At 48.0% G+C, this 16,065-nt stretch overlaps 1 protein-coding gene across 1 annotated transcript in view; it reads left to right on the top strand.

The window, feature by feature from the left end:
• The first annotated feature begins 11 nt into the window (after positions 1–11).
• The window catches only part of TRAM2 (translocation associated membrane protein 2), an 80,187-nt gene continuing 64,133 nt past the window's right edge, over positions 12–16,065 (top strand). The window contains exon 1 of the mRNA XM_050789263.1: positions 12–313. Coding sequence (XP_050645220.1) covers positions 194–313 — 120 coding nt within the window. The 5' untranslated portion in view covers positions 12–193. The remainder of the gene's footprint in view (positions 314–16,065) is intronic.

The raw sequence follows: 16,065 nt of genomic DNA, 5'->3' as shown, positions 1-16,065 counted from the left end.
CGGGCGGCGGGGGCGGGGGCGGGCGGAGGAAGGGGGCGGGCCCCGAAGTTGTTCCGCGCTGGGCGGGCGGGCGGGCGGCTGTGGGAGAGCGGGCGGCGGGCCGGCGGGCGGACCGGGCCGGGGCTGGAGAAGTTTGCGCTGCGGTTCGTGAGCGCAGGGTGCGGGCCCCGCCGGCCGCTGCGCGCCCGCTGCCATGGCTTTCCGCAGGAGGACGAAAAGTTACCCGCTCTTCAGCCAGGAGTTCGTCATCCACAACCATGCGGACATCGGCTTCTGCCTGGTGCTCTGCGTCCTCATCGGGCTTATGTTCGAGGTGAGAGCCTGGGGAGGAGGGAGCTGGAGGGACAGTGCCCCCTGTCGTGCGCCACCCGGCACACCCCTGCGGGTCAGCGGGCCCTCCTCTGATCTGGGGCTCCTGGCTGCCGTGTACGTTATCTGCACCCCAGCTTTGTGCACTGTATCCCTCCGGCCTGTACCCCGGACAGCCCAGACAGCACCCTCAGCTCCGCGCCGTGCCAGCCATGCCATGCTCTGCCGCTCCCTTGGGGACTCACCGTATCCTGCAGCTCTGTCTGCAGCCCTGAAACCCCAGCCTGGCCTCGAACCAACCGCCGCGCTGCCACCCTGGCTTGACGCGTGGGGTTTCCTTTCTGAAGTCCGGGAGCCAAGCCCAGAGACTCCCAGACCGGCAGTCATTGCACAATCCCCTCTTCCCCCGAGGGGTGGCCACTAGCTCTTCTGGGCTTTTCCAGTAGGAGAGACCCTGACCCTTTTCCACTTCCTATCTGATTTTCTGGGTGTTTTGCATCTCAGCTCTGGAACGTGCTGGGATGTTCACGTGTGGCCCTGGCCCCATCCCAGCAGTGGCCTTCTGCGCTCCTCTCGCTCCCACTTTTTTGCTGTGCTCTAGAAGGCCAGTTTTTGGATATCCTTGACCACTCCGTGGACTGTCCCTTTAGATACATCTGCGGCGACCCAGAGCTTCACCCCCTTTACAGAGACAAGAAGAGAGACAGGGATACCCTCCACTTTTTGGGGAAGTTGATTCTCTTATAGTGTAGGAGTGGTGGGCAGAGGATGGGGATCCCACCCCGACAGCAATGTCCTGGTGTTGGCCTCCCAGGCAGGGAGTTGTAGAAAGCCAGCAGGGGGTCAGAATTCACAAGACTGATGGGAAGGATTCCCTACTCTTGCAGAGCAAGAAAAATGTGATAGTCAAAAGTGGGAAGAACTGGAGGAAGGTTGGCATGGGTTTGTTGCGGTATATCTTGTCTCAGAAGTGAGATATATGAGCGACATTCCCCTCACTCTCACCGCGGTCTTCTCTGGTTCCTGAGACTCCTTGTCCTCCCTTCTGGGCCAGGTTGCTTCTTGCATTCTCATGGTTGGGTTAGGAAGCTGTGATCATTTACAAACTTCCTCGGAGATGGAGGATGGCTTGCCTGGCTAAATTTCCTTCCCTGTCCCTCTGTCTCCGGGTTCCCTGTATCTCTATGAATGACAAGGGCCCTAATTGGCTGGCGAAGCTGCTCTCAAGCTGGGAACATTCTTGTGGTGGCCAAGTCAGGGTTGGATGAATGAATGTGTCCGTGGCTGGGCTTTAGGGTCTGTAGGAAATAAACGGTGGTACTAGGACTGGGGTCTCCACTCCAGTTTTTGGTAGTGCTCCTTTAATTCAGTCCCTCTGTCCTTCCTCTCCCTCTCATAGCTCTCTCTAGTGGTATATTGGATCAGGCTTGCTCCACCTTGTTCTGGGTTCTCCCCTGGAAGTGTGTGGTGTCACACAGAGTCATATCCCTGTGTCTCAGTCCCTGTTCTGTGACTAGTCTGACTGAAAGCTGACTGCAGCCTCAGTTTCTCCATCATTAAAGACGTTCATAGAACTGGTCTTCCGCACAGGGTGATTGTAAGGTTTAACTGAGATCATATCAGCAACAAAAGCCATAACATCTACCAACATGAAAAAGTCTCTTGTGCCCGGAGCCCTGTGATTATTTATTATAATAACAGCTTAACGAAATAACAGAATTTCCTTTGCCCAGTGCATTCTCTCCTGTCTGTTTGCTGTCCTCCATTCTAAGAGGACTCCAAGTGCGTGTCCCCAGCCTTGGAGGGTGTGGCTGGAAAGATACACGTGACAGCTGTAAACCTCAAAGCCACAGGCTCTGCAGCGGCCAAGTTTCTCGCATAGCCTGTGGCTCTTTCGTATTTCTAGCATTTGTTAGGGTTTGTGGCCCTACCTGCTTTATCTTTGCTCAGAAAGAGCTGCCAGCGCTTTGAGTTTGGTACCTACCTCGTTCCCCCGTCTCTAGGCTTATGGAAAGTCCTGTGCATTAAACCTGCCACTCTAGAAGTTGAAAGGTGCTAAGAACTCTTACTTCCAGTACCTGGTGAAAGAGAAAGGCCCAAGACGAGAAAAACAACAAACAAACAAAACTACTCTTTCTCCCCCTTAGGCTTGGATTGGGGAATGTACCTAGGCCCCTGGTTGAAATGCCTACAGGCCCCCTTTTCCTGCCAACCCCATCGCTTGTTCCCATAGCACCTTGAACCTACAGGACCTGCAGGGCAGCTGTCTCCTTCTTTTGGAGGTACTTTGTGAGATCATCAGTCTGTGCTTCTCTGGGAGAAAGAGGGCTTTGCCCTAGGCCTCCAGTAAGAAGGTCTTGTGTTCTTTTGTGCCGGGCACATGGCGGGCGGCCTCACTGTCTTTACCTACTGACTAACTCTCCACAGAGATAAGTGTTCCTTTTGGTGGGGAGGGGGAGTTTGGAACTGCGGCCTCTATCACATGAGATCAGAAGCGTCCTGGATACTGTAGGTACCACAGAGAAACAAATATGGGCATCGTCATACTCAGAGTAAAGCAGGGGGAGACGCCTCATAACCCAGCACAAGACTGGCTGGATATCACTTAGAATCTTCTGGGTTTCCCTCTGGAAGTGTGTGGTGTGCATGTGTGGGTATGTAGGGATGCATATGGTGGGATGGTAGGTGCAACTGGGGACTCATCACCCTTTTCCTAGAAGTGACGACAGGAAGAGGTACAAGGGGAATGGGAGAAATGGGTGAGAGGACATAGGCTCTTGGGGTTCTGACTTGGCCCCAGCTAGGATGCCTTCATTCAGAAGCTGAGCCAGGAAAACTCAATTATAATTCTTCCCACAAAGAGCGACTTTCTTGGCCATTCCTCCCTCTGGGGTCCTCTGACCTGCGTCTGCTAATGGGCTGGGTCCCTCTCCCGCTGTCAGCCCACACCCCAGGCGGCCACAGCGCTTGTGTCTGCATTGCATCCCTGCCTTGCTCTTTCCCCAACTCACTGGTCACCTCTTCTGCATTCAGGGGGCTTCTGTTTCCCTGTTAGGGACCCCAGGGCTTACTAGTTCTCTGTCCCCAGGGAGATGATGACTCTAAATTCTTTCCCTTGGGATAATTTCCTTTTGGGAACACACATGAAAGGCTGTCTCTGCTCTCACCGCCCACCCCTATCACTACCCCAATTTTGGTTTAGTTTTGAGCCATCCTGTTTCAAAGGCAGGGGGCAGCTTTCCCTCCCTGAACCCAGGTTTTCTCCCAGTCCTAGAGGCTGCTTGGAATAGAGAAGCTGCTCTGTGCGGCCACAGCACTTGGCTAAAAAATGTCAGGAATGTGGAACTTTATTTTCCCCCTCCTTCCTTTCCACCGTTAAGTCTGCTTTTGGGAGAGGTGGCACGAGGGGGAGTTTCTACTCTACTCTTTGGTCCTTCAGTCCTGTCTTAGGTGGAGTCTGGCCTGACCGTCAACCAGGGTATGGACAGCCGGTTGGAGGGTATGTGTGTCAGATTTAAAAGTAGCCACCTCCCCCCACCTTCCCTTCTCCTTCCAGTGTCCCGTTCTGTGCCACGTTTCAAATTGAAACAGGCAGGAGAAGAGGAAAAGTCTTTCATTAGTGAATGGAGAATGAGGAAAAAGGGGGTGCACTGAAGAGAGGAAGCAATTTATATACTACCTTTCAAATGTCATTTCAAGACTGAAACTTTTTTTTTTTTAAAGCTCATTTACAGGCTCTGCAGCTGCAAAGGAATGTTTCTACAATTCTGAGCCTATCATTTATAAGTTTGGTTTCTTTCTGGTCTGTGATGACTTCAAGGTTTAGGGACCCAGAGGAGTTCTTGGTGGTGGCTGGTTTTTGCTTTTTAATTGTTTTGGAGGCAGATTTGGCAGATTTACCTTTTCTTCAGGAACCACCTTCTTCCCTGCTCCTGACACTGATTGACTTGTCAGGGTGAAATGTTTGTAGCATATACGATGGAGCCCTTTATGTCACCACCTGCTAGTACATGGCTTCCATGGCACTGGTTCACATCCTCCCAGACATACCTGTAGGCATCATAACCTGAAATGTGGCTGCGGGTCCTGTCTGTGAATGTTAGCAGCATCATAAAACAATCCTGTTCCTATTGTGTTCATAGAAAGACATATGCAAATGGCGCACATATACATCTGTGGACATGGGCCAACTTGAGAAGGAGTCTCGCTCTGTGCTCTGTGGTGCGATCTCGGCTCACTGCAGCCTCTGCCTCCCAGGTTCCAGTGATTCTTTTGCCTCAGCCTCCCGGGTAGCTGAAATTATAGGCACGTGCCACACACCCGGCTAATTTTTGGATTTTTAGTAGAGACGGGGTTTCACCATGTTGGCCAGGCTGGTCTCGAACTCCTGACTGCAGGTGATCCGCCTGCCTTGGCCTCCCAAAGTGCTAGGATTATAGGCCTGAGCCACCGCACCTGGCCTTTTTGACTAACTTCTAATGCACTTTTGAAGAAGTGCCTTTGCCAGCTTTTCTAGTTCCTAACTTTATGCATCTCCCTTTTAGCCTTTTACTTTATCCATGGTGTTCTAGAGAAGTTAGACAGGAAACCAAGGAGGGTTACTTATTCTCTTGGGCGCTCTTGTTCTGTGGTTGGATTTCTATACGGATGCCTTCATGATATGAGCAACAGAGCAGACATTTGGAGCTAGATTTTCTACTGGTCAAGCCTCAAGTGTAATCCTATCCTATGGGATGTAAGGGCACACTGATTTTTCCTGTTTCTTTCCTTGGCACAAATGTGATATCCAGGAAAGTGACATTGATCGGCTAATGACTTTTTAACCCTAACTACCCAGTGAAGGCTAATATGTGTAAAAATACCCAGCACTGTATCTGGCACGTGGACACTTAATGGTCTCAACAAGTACACGGATGACTATTGTTATTGACTTCATTGGTGGGTCTGGGAGTCTTATGTTTCATCCTCAGGTGGCTCACTGAGCTTCCTGGCTGTATTTTGTTTTAGAGATGATATGTTTTGAGATGGAGACCTTTCCCCCAAGTTCTCCACTGCTAGCCATCTAATCTCCAAACAGACCAATCTCTCTACCCCAGAACTTCTTTTCCCCACGGAGCCTGGTGGTGCAGCTGCTCCACGGAGAACACCTGTTTTCTCTTTGACATCCATCTTATTAGAACTCAGGCTGTGGGTACTGGAGGGTCTTAGGGCTGCCACTATTAACTTTGTGGAGAAGCAAAAACCACAGGGAGACTGCCCTGCAAGTTAAATAGGTACCACTTTTCTTGCCTGCTCTGTTGTCTGAACCCTCAGTCACTCGTTTCTCGGGGGCACCGTCCGGACCAGTCACAACAGAGCGCCTTAGTCCCGACTGTTTGTAGAATAACATGTGTTGCTATGGTGAAAGCTTCACTCTGGCAGGCATGAGCTCCTTTTTGATCTGCTTCTTCATGGGCAGGGGCCCCAGAAATCACTCTGTGGCATAGTTGATGTACCTCTCGTTCCCACCCTGATAAATGACGAAGCCAGAGGGTTGATAAGAGCGGATTAGAGTTCCCAAATGACAGAAGTGCTTTCTAATCAGCAAGAGCGCTATTAGCAGGCTTTGGTGGGAAACTTTACTGATAGTATCTCTTAACTTTTTATTCAGCTCTGTGTATCTGGTATCCATTGGTACCTAATGGTTAAAGAAAAGAGCGGGGGTGGGGGCGAGGGGAACAGTAAAAGTACTAACATGGTTCCTGAACAGCCCTTCTTATTTCACAAACAGACCTTTATCTTTTATACATTCTATTACTTTGCCTTGGTATACCTCTACTGTCTCAGATGTCCCACAGTAGAGGAGAACCACACCTAACTTGGTCGCAGCTGGTTAACATTGCGAGTTAACTGTGTGGTTTAAAGAGCTTTACAAGTGACTCTTGGAAAAAGTCCTTGCTTTTCAGCAGGGGAAATGGAGGCAGGGTGTGTGTGTGGGGGGGGGGGGCAGGGGGGATTGAGGCAGATCTCTGAGGCCTCTGGTGAGTTTATAGGAGCCCAGGATTAGGAGAGGGGCTGCCCTGTGACTCTCCACTAAGCCACGTTGCCTTGTGATGGCTTTCCTCATTTGTCTGGAGGGGGCTGGCAGCACTTTACATCTGTGAAATGCTTCACTCGCCTCACCCTGTAATCGGGATGGTTTATGGGGGTTGCCATACTCATCCAGAGCCTGGCTTCTAGAGCAGAGACTTGGCCAAGGACCATCCACTCCAAGTTAGAGTTGGAGCCAAAATAAGAACTCAGCAACGTCTGGCTCACATGTAGAGCTCAGCCCTAATGCTTCCACAAATGGGGCGTCTATGGAATGTAGCCACAGGCTGCTTTATTTTTCTTTGTCTGAGTGGAATCTGTTTATTACCTGGAAGTAATGTCTGTGGCTCTTTGTTCCACTTGGAGGCTTTTCTGCCTGGAACAATTATTGAAATTTGCATCTCCCTGAAAGAGACTACAGGGAGTGACCCAAATGTGTGTGTATATAACGTGTGAACATAAGCAAACACACAGGAGCTTTACCTACTAGTAAAGTTACTGCCTGCTACTACCCAGCATCTGTGTAAGAGAAGATGACTCTCTGGCTGTTATATTTTTACTGCCCTTATCATCAAGTTAACATTGTAGCTGTAGCTCAAGGGCACATCTTTGCTGTGTATTTTATAAGTTTAAAATCTTAGAGGGAAACCTAAGAAGTCTTCTACTGTGTTTATAGAAAAACAAAATAAGACCCTTATTGACTGGGAGATTTGCCCAGGATAGTAGAGTGAATTTTTGGCAAAACGGGGGCTAGATTCCAAGTCTTCTGACTCATCTCTGGTGGTCTTCTACAGCTCTGCCCACTGGAATTCCAGACTCTACCTTTGAATGCCAATATTTATGTAGAAGTCTTGAAATTGAGTGCTGTGCTCATTTATTTGGCAGCTTTTTATTGAGTGCTTGAGTGCCTGTTCTGGGCCTGTGCTGAGCTCTGGGAATGCAGAGATGAATAGGTGGGGTCCCTCTCCTCAAAGAGGTCTTAGTGTGGTAGCTTAAAGCTGATAGATTGTTTGTGGATAGGAGTCAGGTCTTCAACTTGATGTGAGTGACAGGTGCGTACTCAGACTATTGAACCTCAACCTCTAGCCATCGCTGTTGATGGAAGGGGTGGTTTATTAAATTAAGTAATAATGCCCTAGGTGTAGTGTAGTCAGTATTCAAGGAGAAGAGTGGCGGTCACTTTTAGATACCTTGTGAGGCACAGTTGGTACCCTTATACATACGTTATTGCGTAAAGGCAGTCTGTTTGGGCTGCTGTGACAAAAATGCCATAGATTTGGTGGTTTAAACAACCTACATTTCTTTTTTTTTTTTTTTTAAGATGAAGTCTCGCTCTGTCGCCTAGGCTCAAGTGCAGTGGTGCATTCTTGGCTCGCTGCAACCTCCACCTCCTGAGTTCAAGCGATTCTCCCACTTCAGCCTCCCAAGTGGCTGGGACTACAGGCACCTGCCACTATGCCTGGCTAATTTTTGTGTTTTTGTGGAGATGGGGTTTTGCTATTTTGGCCAAGCTGGTCTCGAACTCCTGACCTCAGGTGATCCAGCCGCCTTGGCCTCCCAAAGTGTTGGGATTACAGGCATGAGCCACCGCGCCTGGCCCTGCCTTTATTTCTCATAGTTCAGAAGGCTGGGAAAGTCCAAGACCAAGTTGCTGGCCTGTATTGATTGAAACCCTGGCTGGAGTTAGGAGAACTCTTCCATATGGTTTCTTAAGACTTTAAACATCAAACCCAAACATGATCTGTAATGTCTTTTTTGGGTTGGTGGAGCTGATGATTGTACCTCTGATGAGAAGGACATAGCTCTCTGAGCCTCAATTGCCCTGCCTTTGAAATGGAAAGAGGACTTCTTAATAAAGCCCCTGAATTTTGCAGGGACAGAGTATTGTTAGTTTAATCAGTTTGTTCCTTCATCTTTATTATAAAAGTGTAGATATTCTCTCTTAGAGTGTGTTTAATTTTTCTTTTTATAGAGAATTTTAAAAAGAGACTGTTGAGGGGCCCACCACTGTTATGAAGACTTCTGTGGCTATTGGAGAGGGAGAAGGACATACCTACCTCAGGACAAAGGGTAGAGACAGAACTTATGCAATCATTTATCAGCTCCTTTCCTGAAGGTTAAGAACAGTCTGGGAGCTCCTGACCTGGAGGAGCAATCCCAGGATAAACAGGCCTTCCCTCCAGCAATTCCTGGAGTCCTGCAGGAAATCACAGGGCCTGCTTCACAATGCCTGGTTTCCGGCTGAGAAGAATTCCTCAGAACTCAGAGCAGAATTGGAACTTTTCAGACCCACGCTTTTGGAGTAGTAGAGACTGTGTTTTTAGTTTGTAGTCCAGCTTTGTACTGGATCAACTTGTGACCTCAACGGGCAAGGAATAACTTGTTTATGTGGATTTTGTGACTGTTTGGAGGAGGAATGTTGAAGTAGAAAGGAACGGGTGGTAGTTGATTTAAAAAAAAAAAAAAATAGCAGTTTGGGCTCTGGTTTAGGTATGATGGCTGGAACATGTGCCCTTCTTTCAGGGCTCTTAAGGGATGAGTTGTGGCTGGTGCCAGTGGAAGGCCTGCAGCATGGAGGCGTGCAGTGAAAGGGGCGAGGACAGGGGCCTGGCTTCTTCCATTACATAGCCTTGTGGCCCATGCAAGGCCCTTCACCTCTCTAGGCCTCACCTGCTTCATGGATGTGTCGAATGTCTGGTAGCCTGGTTGTGTCTTCTTAAAAAGGGCCTGTAGAACAGGACTGGAAAATGTGTATAAAACTAAATTGCCAGTCAGAAATTGGGAGGAGAAGGAGAGAGGCACCTTCCCCCAATCCTGTAGCTTTAGGAGTAGTAACTAGGGAAACATTGTGCCTCCATTAGGTTAGTGGGCTCACTGCTAATCTTGGTTTCATTTATTACTTGAGTTGAAAGCAGATTCTTTTTTTTTTTTTTTTGAGACGGAGTCATGCTCTGTCGCCCAGGCTGGAGTGCAGTGGCCGGATCTCAGCTCACTGCAAGCTCCGCCTCCCGGGTACACGCCATTCTCCTGCCTCAGCCTCCCAAGTAGCTGGGACTACAGGCGCCCGCCACTTTGCCCGGCTAGTTTTTTGTATTTTTTAGTAGAGACGGGGTTTCACCGTGTTAGCCAGGATGGTCTTGATCTCCTGACCTCGTGATCCGCCCGTCTCGGCCTCCCAAAGTGCTGGGATTACAGGCTTGAGCCACCGCGCCCGGCCGAGTTGAAAGCAGATTCTAGCACAAATTCGGGGTTGGCGTGAAATACAGCTTAAAGGCAGAACCCATGGTGGAGAAGGGGAAAATCCGTATATTGGAAAGGAATCTGGGCTTGGCTTTGTGACCTTAAAATCACCATCCATAATGAACAATGTTGAAGTTTCAAAACTAAATCTGTGGCAATATGGAGAATTTGGCTATCCAGACTGATTCATCTGCAGAAATTTCTGGAAAGCTACAATTTTATAGCCCTGAAGTAAAAAGCAAAGTTGGTCTGCTGCATAGTACATTTTATTACCCAAGAAATGTAAAAGAAACATTTCTGTCGTTCTTCGCCCAGCCTGGGAAATATCCACATTCAACACTATTCAACCATTTGGCCATTGAGTTTTATTTTATTTATAATCATTCAGCAAATACACTTACTCTGTACAAAACACTGAAATATGAAATGCAAGCCAGCTAACATATTTGTTGATACAACTCTCTCTACTGTGCTCATTTTGGAGCTTCAGAAAGAAGAGAATGTGATGCTTCTCAGCTACTCTTCCCTGCATTTCCTGGGTCCAGATAACTTCAGGCATGACAACTATGGCCTCGCCAGATTTTCACTGACCACTTACCACGCCTTTAGCCTGCAGCTGTGGCATAGCTAAGTGTAACTTGACCAATGTTGTTGGTTTCTCAGCCCTACCATTTGGGTTGCTGCTCACATGGCCCAAGGGACGTGAGTCTGAACTGAGCTGGTTTTGACCTCTTGCCCCTAGTTCTGCAAATGTTGATTAAGCAGTGCTTTTGTGTGAGCCATGGTTCTAGATGCTGGGAACACAGAGAAAAAGGACACGTTGCTTAATCACAAGGAATTTACCATCTCGTAAGGGAGATAGATAAAAGGAGGCAAGTACAGTCACTTGATGATGACTACCCCACTTGAGCTGCCATGTGGGTCTCCTGGTCTAGCATACGGTGGTGCTCAGTAAGTGTAGTCTGCTAGAGGGGATGCTTTCGGAGGGGGTGGTCTCCCAGCTCAGAATAGGAATAGATGGATGCTAGATAAGGCCAAAGAAGGAGATATGGGAGGGCGATAGAACAGTCCATCCTTTGTAGACAGATGAGCTGGTGTGGAGCATTGGACACTCAGCACACTGGTGTCATAGGATGCTCTGGAGGTGGGACGCAGCGGGGACAAGGGACAAGGGTGGAGGTGGGGCCAGATCACCCGAGGGCCCCTTAGGTCCTGCCGTGGAGTTGAGACTGTCCTGGAGGTAATGGGAGCCTTTAAAGACTGTTAGGAAAGACAGCGGTGCGATGAGGTTGCTCTGGAGACTACCAGAGTGGTTTAGGGGATGAGATTAGAGATTAGAGATTAGAGACTAGAGATTAGAGACAGGAAGTCTGGTTAGGATGCTGGGGCACTGATCCAGGTGAGAAATTCCACCTGGGGACATTCCAGTCTCAACCCCCAACCAGGAAGCAAGCCCCCAAAGCAGCTGAACTGTCTCTGGTGTTGATTCAGAGACTTCAGAAACTGCAAGGCTGTTCTCAGCTCTCTTTCTCTTATGTTTCATGTGACACAGGCAAGCAGCAGGGCAGTGGTGGAGTGGGCAAGGACAGTGAAAGCTGGGAGAGAGAAAGGGCTTTTCCCTAGACCTTCTTATAATGCTGAGGTGTGCCGTGATGCTGGTGGTGCTCCTGTAACATGCACATCATTCCGTTTCACTGTCTTGCATTGCCTTCATATGGTTTATCACTGAAGTGTCCTATGGACTTATTATAATAAAAAAGGTATTTGTTTGTATCTCATGTAACTTCTAATTTTTTAAAAGGTAGGGACCCAGTGAGTTAGAACATCTTTTCCCTCTACCTTTTGTTTTATTAGCTAAATAAGCCATAAAGAAGTTTGCATGCAAGTACCGTGGCCTTACTTAAGGAAACTGGTTTTGTTCCGGTGTTCAGCGGAGGCAGAGGGAGTGGGAACTTCCTTTGTGGAGGCTTTTCTAGAGATAGTAGAGGTTGGGAGGGCCATGGCATGTTCGGTGGACAGAAGAAGTAGGCATGGCCTGTATGTGACGTTTATTCAAAAAAGTTACTTAGCACTCACTATGTACTGGGGTCTACCTATATTTTGCACCTGAAAGTTCCGATGAAGCTGTCAGTAAGTAATTTTTTGAAGTGCGTGTGATAACGTGAAGAAGACTGGTTGATCCTTTGTATGCTGTTCATCTCTAAACTTTTGCCAGACCCCCTAGAAATAGATGCAGTGAGATTTTCCCTTTGTCTGATTTCTAGCAGACTAGTTGAGTATCTAGGGGTCTTCTTACCAAGGCCTGTTGGTGACACCACAATTTTATTAGCTCCCATACCGCCATCCCCATGCATGACTGTAGTTTGCATGATCTCTAGAAGAGGGAAATTCAGCAAGTGTATATACCGGAACCGAAACCTGCAGCCATCACTTGCCCTCCCCTGCCTTGCCCCCAATGTCTGTTCACTAAGTTCAGTGGTTTTACCTCCTGAATTGCCCTCAGGTCTCCTCTCGTCCTGATGATCTTTTGTTTTAGCTCAGGTACTTGATATTCCTCACCTAAATGGCTATGGTTGGTCCTAATAGCTGTCACGGGTTGTCTTCAAACACAGAGCTAAGCCTGGGTCTCCCTACTTAGACTCCTTCCAAGGTGCCCGCCTAAAGGCTGGGCAATTAGCTTGGCGTCAGAGCTTCCCTGCAATCTCAGCCTTTGTCCGCACCTCCCACAGGCCTCATCCTTGCTCTGACCCTCATTGCAGACCAACCTACCTGTGTTCCCTGAACATTCCCTCCTCCTTCATGCTTCTCTACTTTTGTTCATGCACCATGCACTCCAAGTCATCTCATTCCCCGTTTCATCCTATAACTGCTATTTCTTTTTTAAGGCCCACCTCAGATATGGCAAAAGCACCACCTGCTCAGAAGGTGTTTCCCAGCCCCTCTGCCCTGAGAGCGTTAATTCCTCCCTTCTCCCCACCTCTGTCTTTCTCTTGTTTATTCATTCAGCGAGACTTGGACCGAGCATTTGCTCTCTGCCAAGCCCTGTTCTTGGGGCTAGGGATAAAGGATGAAGAGGTGAAGATTCTGCCTCCATTGAGTTGAGAGTCCTTAGGGAGTGACAGTGTCACTGCTGCTCTTGTGTGTGGTAGGTACAGTGTGTCTGGGAAGGGAGCATAACCCACCTGGGAGGGGTAGGGACCGTTCATTTTAAATAGGAGAAGTTTGGGCTGGTCCTTGAGGCTCGAGGGGCATGGGGCAGGCAGATGTGCTGGGGAGGGGGAGTTCCAGGCAGACAGAAGGCATGGGCGCAGGGGGAGTATGGCAAGTGTCTCTATATTGCCAGAGTGGGCTGGGTAGGGGCCGGTTAAGGTTGGAAGTGGTGAAAGGTGACACCGGACTGGCAGGCAGGGTTCTGGCCATGGAGGTGTTTGTTTGAAAATTTGGGTTTGGTCCTCAGCTTAGGTAATAGGGAGCCATTGAAGATTTTTCAGCATGAGAGTGACTCCAATTTGTACTAGGGCGGGGCATGGCTCCTTGCGCTTGCCATGAGCCATCCCTCTACAACCCCAGGAAAGAGGTGTTTCACATGTTCTCGGTATCCCCAGCACCTCTGTACCTACCACGTAGTCAGGATGAATCTATCAGGAATGGTCCCATGTACACACAGGATGGTGTGTGTCTGAGTTGCCTTTCTGCTGCTGCTGGTCATTTGAAGCTTTTCTATCCATGCTGTCTCTTCTGGGTTCTCGGGTAATCAGTAAGAGATGCTTTTGAGCACATTAGGAATGCTGGCTACTTTAGCATGTGCATGCAGATAGCCTATAATCTTAGCCTTTTAAAGCTTAATTTTTTTTTTTTTTTTTTTTTGGAATAGGTACCATTAGGAGATACATTCATGTGACTCAAAAATAAAAAACATAAAAAGGAATTCATTAAGAACTGCCCGTCCCCACCTGTTCTCATCCAGCTCCCTGTCCCCAAGTAACCACTTTTTTTTTTTCTTTTTTTTTTTTTGAGACAGAGTCTTGCTCTGTCCCCCAGGCTGGAGTACAAGCTCCGCCTCCCGGGTTCACGCCATTCTCCTGCCTCAGCCTCCCAAGTAGCTGGGACTACAGGCGCCCACCACCATGCCCGGCTAATTTTTTGTATTTTTAGTAGAGACGGGGTTTCACCGTGTTAGCCAGGATGGTCTCGATCTCCTGACCTCGTGATCTGCCCACCTCAGCCTCTCAAAGTGCTGGGATTACAGGCGTGAGCCACCACGCCCAGCCCCAAGTAACCACTTTTTATTGACTTTTATGTATTTGTCTTGTTGGGTTTATTTAAGCAAATACAAGAAGCTATAAATAAGATATATACTTATATCTGTCTATCTATGTGTCTGTCTCCTTTCCTATACAAAATGAAGTGTATTATTTACACTTTTGCACCTTGCCTTTTCAGTTAACAGAATATCTGGGCGATCTTTCCATGTCAGTACGCAGAGAATTTCCTCATTCATGTGGAAGGCTGCACAGTCTTCCATTGTGCAGGGTCACCTTAATTCATTTAACCAGTCCCCTTTTGACAGACAGTTGGGTCGTTTCCAGTGTTTTGCTTTTATAAACAATGCACCAGTGAATATCTTGGTCCATATGTCATTTTGTACCTATATGGGCATTATCTTGTTGGATATTTTCCCAGAAGTGAGATGATAAGGTCAAAACGTTAACTGCATTCGTATTTTTGATAGGTATTGACAAATTGTACTGGTCCTTTTAAAATACCGTGTCCAGGTCAATGAATCAGTTAGCCATAGACTGTTTACTGTATACCCATGGAAATGTATGGTTACGTACTGAAAGTGCTACCAGTGCCTTCATTGATCTTGCTCCCTGCTAAATTCTCAGCATCAGAAAACCAAATACCGCATGTTCTCACTCATAAGTGAGAGTTGAACAATGAGAACATGTGGACACAGGGAAGGGAACATCACACACCAGGGCCTGTGGTGGGGTGGGGAGGCTAGGGGAGGGATAGCATTAGGAGAAATACCTAATGTAGGTGACCGGGTGATGGGTGCAGCAAACCACCATGGCATGTGTACACCTATGTAACAAAACTACATGTTCTGCACATGTACCCCAGAACTTGAATTAAAAAAAAATTCTCAGCATCTATCAAGTGCCTGGTATATAACAGGAGGCAAAATACATGTTGGAGTTTTAAAGTTACTCTGTTGGGCACATTTGGATCATGGGGCTTTTTCCTATTGATTATGTTTCAGCTCCTCTATGATGTTTCTGTTGCCTCTGGCACCTCATACAAGTTACTCGGGACATGCTTCCTCTTTTCACTTGGCCAACCGTTCCTCATTCTTCAAGCTGCAGCCCACTTTTTCTGGAAAGCCCTCCTTTTTCTCCCTGTGCTTCCCTTATCATGGTTCTGATGACCCCAAGTTTATCGTGTGCAGCCCGTCACACTCCACAACCTCTTTGTGCGTTCTTTGAGGGCAGGAGGCATTGCTTACCATAGTATCTCTAGTACCCAGCACAGCACTTGACATTCTATCGAATCTCATATTTTTTCAGTACATGAGTGGTAAAGTGGAATTACCAGTTGATAACCCCTTTTTATAGTTTGTTTTTGTTTTTGTTTTTGCATTTTAAAATCGAGATAGAATTCACGTACCATGAAATTTACCATTTTAAAGTGTACGGTACAGTGATTTTTAAAGTGTATAATACAGTGATTTTTAGTGTATTCACTGTGCTTTATGACATTGCCATTATCTAATTCCAAAACATTTCCATCATCTTCACAAGAAACCTGTTTCGCCAGCGCAGTGACTCACACCTGTAATCCTAGCACTTTGGGAGGCCAAGGCGGGTGGATCACGAGGTCAGGAGATGAAACCATCCTAGCTAACATGGTGAAACCCTGTCTTTACTAAAAATACAAAAGATTAGCCGGGCGTGGTGGCGGGCGCCTGTAGTCCCAGCTACTCAGGAGGCTGAGGCAGGAGAATGGCATGAACCCGGGAGGTGGAGCTTGCAGTGAGCCGCGATCACGCCACTGCATTCCAGCCTGGGCAACAGAGCGAGACTCTGTCTCAAAAAAATAAAAAAAAAGAAACTCCGTCTCCACTAAAGTACAAAAGAAATTAGCCGGGCATGGCGGCGTGTACCTGTAGTCCCAGCTACTTGGGAAGCTGAGGCAGGAGAATCACTTGAGTCTGGGAGGTGTAGGTTGCAGTGAGCCGAGATTGCGCCACTGCACTCCAGCCTGGGTGACAGAGCGAGGCTCCGTCTCTACAAAACAAATGGACAAACAAAAAACTGTTCGGATTCATTTCCCATTGCTCACCATCCCACCTTAATCTCCACTTGCATCTCCACCCCAGCAACAACTCTCTACTTTGTGTCTCTGGACTCGCAAATGGTCATTTAATATAAATGGAATCATACC

Source organism: Macaca thibetana, chromosome 4 (assembly GCF_024542745.1).
Source record: "Macaca thibetana thibetana isolate TM-01 chromosome 4, ASM2454274v1, whole genome shotgun sequence".
Taxonomy (NCBI): Eukaryota; Metazoa; Chordata; class Mammalia; order Primates; family Cercopithecidae; genus Macaca; species Macaca thibetana.
This window is presented reverse-complemented; position numbering and strand designations above follow the sequence as displayed.